The sequence below is a fragment of the Phalaenopsis equestris genome, unplaced genomic scaffold (genome assembly GCF_001263595.1).
Source record: "Phalaenopsis equestris unplaced genomic scaffold, ASM126359v1 Scaffold000873, whole genome shotgun sequence".
Taxonomy (NCBI): Eukaryota; Viridiplantae; Streptophyta; class Magnoliopsida; order Asparagales; family Orchidaceae; genus Phalaenopsis; species Phalaenopsis equestris.
The window spans coordinates 1141684-1148657 of record NW_018165313.1 but is presented as its reverse complement, the minus strand read 5'-3'; the positions used below and the strand labels follow the sequence as shown (position 1 = coordinate 1148657).

Below are 6974 nucleotides of genomic sequence, written 5' to 3'. Positions count from 1 at the left end.
CTACCCCCCACACACCCCTAAAAAGAGTAATAATAAATAAGGGCATTTGTATGTATTTATATATATCAAACACCAAAATTGTTTACATTTAAACCAAATTAAGTCTTCATTATAGCATAAAAAATACCGTCATTTTAAATTTCATGAAGTGAAATACACATTTTCATGCATAAGTAAGCTGAGAAGTATGTAAAAAATTGATATTTTGGAGTTAGATAATGTAAATACATAAGAATTGACCAGTAAATATGTAAATGCCGCCAAAAAATAAAGCAACAAATGCTGAGACAAAAAGGCTGGAACTTGACTCGCACTGAACCAACCAAAATTCATCCAAAATTATCATAACAAAACAAAGAAAACTATCTAAAAAAAGAAGAAGTACATAAATCTGAATGAAAAAACAGCTCTATATTACAGCAAAAGGAGCAGAAAACAAGAAGTTAATCAACAGGCTAATGGAATAGAAGAAAGTAAGGGGAACTTTTAGAGCTTTAAGAGTCAAAAAGGGAAGAGAATCTTCAAGGATGAAATATATCAAAGAAGCCTACTTCTGAACTTTCTGGCGGCGGCTTTATAAGTCTGTAGAAGCAAACCCGCTCCCACACCGATGCCGAGACAGATGCCGAGGCCGAGTCCTACACCCACTCTAACACCGGCATTGAACCAGCTTAGTTCCCCATCCTCTCCTTCCATGTATTCTGATCTTCCGTACATACTGTTGTAGTCGATGTCCACATCATTTTCTGGCGCAAATCCTTCGTATTCAACCAGCTGCAAAACAAGATGTTCTTATCATTTTAGATGAAGGAGATGTTTACATTACTGCTGATTTCAAACAGAATTGAGAACTTCTTTAGGCCTTCGAATACATTTTTTTCTTTAAAGAGGTTTGTAAAGAGAGAAAGGAATAGTTAACTAAGCAAGAGTATTAGTAAATTTTGTTTATAAAGTGGAGTCAGAGAACTGCCAGAGAACAGAAGCCAGAAACAAATTAGCATTTGAAGGAACTTCGGAAATCACAGGTATGGTTACCTAGCCAGTCATAGAACCAAACATAATCATTCTAACATATGCAATACACAAATGAGGTGTGGCACGGCTGCAAACGAATTGAGTTAAGTCAAGTATGACTTTGATCAAACATAACTTATTTATAAAATTCGAGGTCAAGCTTGAATTTAGCTTTTGTGTTATCATGTTCAAGTTTGGCTCGTTTGTTATTCTGACAATTTAAACTCGTTTTATGTTCATTTCATACGATGATTATCGAGTTTTAATCGAGCAGATTAAAAAGTAGTATTATTGAGTTACTTGATTTCTAATCAAACGACCATTAGTGAGCAAATTAGAATGAGTGCTATCGATTTATTTATTTTCTAACCAAAGGAGCACAAATAGATTAATGATATGATTGAGCTACCTTATTTTTTAATCAAACAAGCTTTAACAAGCTTATAAAGGAATTATTTTTTCAATCAAACTCCTAAATGAATAACAAAATTAAGCATATAAATACATTAAAAAAATGCTTATGTATTATGAATTAAGATTTTAATTTAATGTGATATAAATGAATTTTAAATCGAATTTTGACTGATTTTATTCACAAGCTTTAAATTAAAGTTTAACTGATCTTATTCACAAGCCATAAATCAATTTTTAATCAAGCTTACGTGTCTTGCTCTGTTGCTCATGAATTTTAAATTAAACTGTGAATTGAGCTTGTTAACAGACTTGTTCACGAGCTTTAAATGATATTGTTCATTAACATAAACAAATCGAGTAAGTAGTTCAAGTTTATTTAGTTAAAAATAAAAAAATTATAAAAGCGTTCAAACTTGTTCAATTAGTTAATCAAATGAACACAAGTCACTAAAAAAATAATAAAAAAAAAATGAATGCGAATCACTCTTATCGACCCGAGCTATGAGTGGCTCATCAAATGCTCAGTTTGTTCGCAACCCCAAGGTATGCGGCTATGCGCTAGACAATTGAAATAAAATAAAAATGCCTAAAAATGTTTAGTAAAAAAAACCATCATCATGTTAAAAGCTGCCACTAGAAAGATATTGTTCTCAAATCCTAAAGAAATTCCAACTTTCCTCGCCCTCACCCCTACAAATAAAAAAGAAAGGACATAATGAACTAGTTAGGAAATCATGTCGCAAGAAGACGAAGGAGAAATATCAAGTAATACTTCATTTGTTTTATTTAGAGATACATCCAGTGTTCTAAAATTCACAAGGGAAAAGAAAAGTAAAAGTTTTTCATGAAAATAGATTACATGAAGCATTATCAATAACGATTCCCTCCTAAGACTATGAGCAACAAAATGACGAGCATCTAGCAATTGAATATTCACATGAATATTGATATAATGAAATGATCATTCACATTTTTCAATGCAAAAAAATTTCATCCTATTAAGAGATGTGAGAGTATTAGTGTAGTCCAACTATGGATGCTTTAAAAAAAAAAATACTAGTATAGAATATCAAGAGGTTGACTCTCTCTCATAGAGTTAAACTTTGGGTTGGGTTTAAAATATGTTGATCATTTGCAAATTAGACCCAACCTTGGTTCCCTTTGATCCATGCGCCGTAACAAGTGGTATAAGAGCAGACCACTTAGCTAAAATCGAGTAATTCATAAATTTTTTTTTGGCTCTCGTGCAGCTTGTTACTTCCATCAATGTTGAGCAAGATTTCTGTAACTCCCAAGAAAAGCTCCACAAGGCTGACTAATACCTTGGTGTATAACACTAATATTAAAAATTCTTTAATTAGAGGATGGTGATGGATGCTATGAAATCTCATATGAGGAGGATATCATTAGAGAATGTGAAAATATTATATTTAGTCCTACATCATCTAGGAATGAAAACAAGTTGGCATAGATATACCAATTGTTTGGTTGTCTCCCATTGGAATGGGTGGAAAATGGTATTGAACGCTCGCATATCGGGTCCAACAACCCCCTTTAATTCATATTCCCAAACACAAACTAAGTAGATGTGTAAGAGAACCAATACATTCAACATAAAAAATTCAATGCTTGGGATGGTTACATCACACTACACTCAACATAAAATTCAATGCTTGGGTAGGTTACATCACATTCATGGCTTTTGCCCTAGGAATGAAACAAGAATAAATAAAGTATTTTTTTGTTTAAATTTGCAAATATGCATGTTTATTGAACAAGTAACTTGACTATAGATGGATACCATCCTTTTCCCATATCTGTTTACAAAATTAACGGCTATCTTGATTATTGAGGCATAATTGTAGAGATCTAAAGGTAATGTAAGTTTCCATCATGTAAATCCAAAGAGATGTTGTAGGTTCAAGATCTACATAACATTAAATTATAGAAATATCAACTCATAAACTTAAATTTTTGGGTTAAAAAAGGTTTGATTGTTGGTGCATTATACCCAATTTTAAGTATCCTTGGATCCATACTCCCCAACGAATGGTGCAAATGATTTAACTTATAATCATATAGATCATATAACTTTTGATTTCCAATAAATTTATGAAAAGACGAAAATTCATTGTAGGTTAGCAACATGTAATACATTCTTAGGAGTAAATGCATAATGAAATAAGAACATTCTCATGACCCGCAATAATGGTGAGAAAGCTATTGACTATTAACTTTCTATGAGTAGCACCAAATTTGTGGGTGTAAAAAATAATACCAGGATTTCACATAGTGATCGAATTCTCGTAAATCTATAATCCAGATTTTAGAAGAACTATTTGAGTCATTCAATGTAGATTTGTACCACATTGAGCTAGAGAGCATAAATTGGAAGATTTTTTGAAAGAATTGAGAAAGTTCCTTCGCTTATCAATTTATCTTGAGTGAGTCCTTTCGGTTTGACAAGATAAGTCAGCACTTTAGATTGCCTTTGAGGAAAGGCTTTTCCCTTTTTGGAAAAATTCAGTAGAACAAGTCCCATAGCTTGGGGTTATGCTGTCGTTATGGTTGATGTTTCCGAGGTAAGATTGTTAAGCATTACCATCCTTTTTCCTTCTTCAATTCTCATTAGTAATAAGAGCTCGTCTAGAGATAAGAGTGATAAATGCCAGACCTACCATTCTATGTTGATATAAAACACCAATTGTTTGTCTTTCTCCCAGAAAATTAAGTTTAATGGTATATTGGGCCCAACTTTGACCATCTGTGATCCATACTCCCAAATCCGCACTATGTAAAAGTGTAAGGCAATCATTATACTCGACAAAGATTTCAATGCTTGGTAAGCTTACATCAAATTTAGGGCTTTTTGATGGGGTAATGAAAAAAGATCAAAGAAAGCATCTATTGTGTAAGCTTGTAAACATGCTTGTTTATTGAACAGACATATAACATGCTTGTTTTATGATCAGTTTAGTAAATTGATGGTTATATTGACCATTGAGGCATATCTGCAGAGCTATAAGGGTAATGAATTTTTCCATCATGCAAATTCAAAGTATTATTGTTGCAATCAGGTGTTCAAGGCATTCTATAAATATCATCTAAATGAGACATGAAAGATCAATCACTAGTAAAGCCAGTATGTAGTACCTCTTGGTCTTCCTTGGGCAACACTTCTTTCATTGCCCCAGGAGGTTCATTCTCTGGAATTGACTCAAGAGCCAACCTCACATGTTTTTTCTTTCGAATACCGAGTTGCAGAGTTTTGGTCAAGATGATAGCTGAGCCTGAGAAACATCCAGCAACATAGACCTCAATGGTAGGCAATGCCACCTCTGGACTTGTATACTGCTTCCCCTTCAAAAAAAATGATCCCTCAGACATTACAGGCTGACACTTCATACTCCATTTCTTCGCACTATTTTTTTGTTCTCCAGTTAAGCCATTGCTCTTCAATAGCTCCAACACTCCCCACAACAACATATTTTCACCGTCAATGACCTCAAATCTCACACTTCCTGTCACCCTGATGCTATCAGTGCTTATGAATATAACTTCTTCTGATTTTTTATCAACTCTGTCCCTTCTAAGGGTTGATGAAACAAACTCCGTGCTGATGCCACTTCTTCTGCCATTAACTTCAAGAACGGTATCTGGAGTAAGAGGGATGTGATTAAGCATAAGATGCTCCGGAGCTGAATCATCTACATCACAATTGCTCAACCTCACATAGAAAACCTTCAAATCAAGCCATGCTGATGACCTGGGAAAGTATAAAGGGTGTTTGATGATGTTGTGTCCTGGATTTGTGGAACCATCTTGATTTGTAGGATAATAAGAAGCAGCCATCGAAGGCAAACTGATGATTAGAAGTTGATAGAGAAGAACTACAGTGGGAGTTCTGCATAAGATGTTGGAAATAGTTAGTGATCTCCACCAAGCAAAGTAAAAGCTTATAAACTAATAAATAGGAAAGATTTTGCATATATAAGCTTGCATAAAATAGACTGAGACCATAATATCAAATAATATAACAGTAACAGCTGTACATGGAATAGATGGAAGAAGAAAAAAAAATTCAAACAGTAAGCACAGAAAGCTCTCATAATCAGTCCTGTAGAAAAAACTACATGGGTTGGGTTAGATAGCTTCAAAAAGACAATTTTTTTGGAATCTTTCCTACGAAAAACTACTCTCTTTCCAATGAAATCCTACAAGCCATAAGATAACAAGAATCTGAATAGATCGCCGGCACAGACATAGATCATTCCAAAAAGCTTCTTTTTAGGAGGGGCATAGCACCAAAAGCGCCATTTTTAATCTAGGCAAATAGCAAATTTTCACTACCCTACACCCAACAAAAACCTAATTCGATTAGGTAAAAACATAAATTAATAAAAAAAAATAAAAAAAAAATCAAGATATGATTACAGATATGTCAAAGATTGGAAACAAGAAAGGGGTACGAAAGACCTTCAAAATCTCAACTTGAACATTACAGACAATTATACACTCAGGGGAACGCATATTCTCCCCGATACCGGAATCAAAACAAAACCTCGTCCCCATTTTAAAATCGCAATAAGTAAAAACCTAGCCGCGGCAAGATTCACACTCCCGGAAGAGAAAGAGAAAGCAAAAACCTAGTAGTAGGAAACCTCACAATTCCACAAATTCTGAAATCGCCCAATCGATCCAGACAAACCACAAAAAAAAAAAAAAAAAAAAAAAAAAACATATAGCAGAACCTCCAGAAGCAACGGTCCTCACAGTTGCATTGGCAAACCGATCGCTGTAAAACGCAAACGGCCAAAGATGAGGTTTTTTATCCACCACTAACCGAAATAGGGAGAAAACGAATCCAAAATATTCGATGAAATACCGCAACCACGAAGTTCAAAACAGCGACTCACCTCAGCAGTGGGATCTGAAACAAGGTGCCGCTTGCTTCGCCCGTCGCTTTCTCCGCTAGCAGAGATGAGAAGATAGAGACTTCAATACATATATCAAATAATACGAAGCAACTTCATTACAGACGGTTTTTCATCTCTCGTTCTTATCGTCGTTAAAGGAGGAAGTAGGACACCTTACTGGGTCCTCCCACCAGCCACGCTCATACGTGCCACATAATTCCTTAATTAAAACCATAATTTTTTTTTTAATATTTAAATGCCCATCATTAAGGAGCTGTCCGGTAGAAAATAACATTTCAGTTTTTAGGATCTAATAAGTCTGAATTTATCCATCCTGATTGATTTAAATCCAAAAAATTGTCTGGTAAGAGAACATAACTGTTTGGCAAGTACGTATAACAAACCGATCAGCTCTTCCTTTGAACCTCCTAAATTCCATAAATCCATCTATTTATGGGATTTAGGCCCGTTTGGGACAGCTTAAATGTGCGGCGGCGTTTTTGAAAACGCCGCCGTAGCGTTTGAAAATCACGTCTTCCCTGCGTTTTTGAGAACAGCGTTTTTTATTTATGTTACACGCGGATCGCGGGTATATCCCCGCGATCCGCGTTTCGGCTCCAAATTTCCCTT

At 34.8% G+C, this 6974-nt stretch overlaps 1 protein-coding gene across 3 annotated transcripts; it reads right to left on the bottom strand.

The window, feature by feature from the left end:
• Positions 1-362: 362 nt before the first annotated feature.
• LOC110032034 (uncharacterized protein At1g01500-like) lies at positions 363-6522 on the bottom strand. 3 transcript variants are annotated; one of them, XM_020735541.1, is made up of 4 exons: positions 6345-6424; positions 6180-6223; positions 4582-5332; positions 363-774 (listed from the first exon to the last, which is right to left on the bottom strand). In XM_020735541.1, the coding sequence occupies exons 3-4, from the start codon at positions 5278-5280 to the stop codon at positions 538-540; spliced, it is 936 nt and encodes a 311-aa protein (XP_020591200.1). In that variant the 5' UTR covers positions 5281-5332; positions 6180-6223; positions 6345-6424; the 3' UTR covers positions 363-537. The 3 variants fall into 3 exon arrangements, with proteins under 3 accessions (XP_020591200.1, XP_020591198.1, XP_020591199.1); XM_020735539.1 differs by lacking the exon at positions 6345-6424 and having other exon boundaries at positions 364-774; positions 6202-6303; XM_020735540.1 differs by lacking the exon at positions 6180-6223 and having other exon boundaries at positions 365-774; positions 6345-6522.
• Positions 6523-6974: the final 452 nt, after the last annotated feature.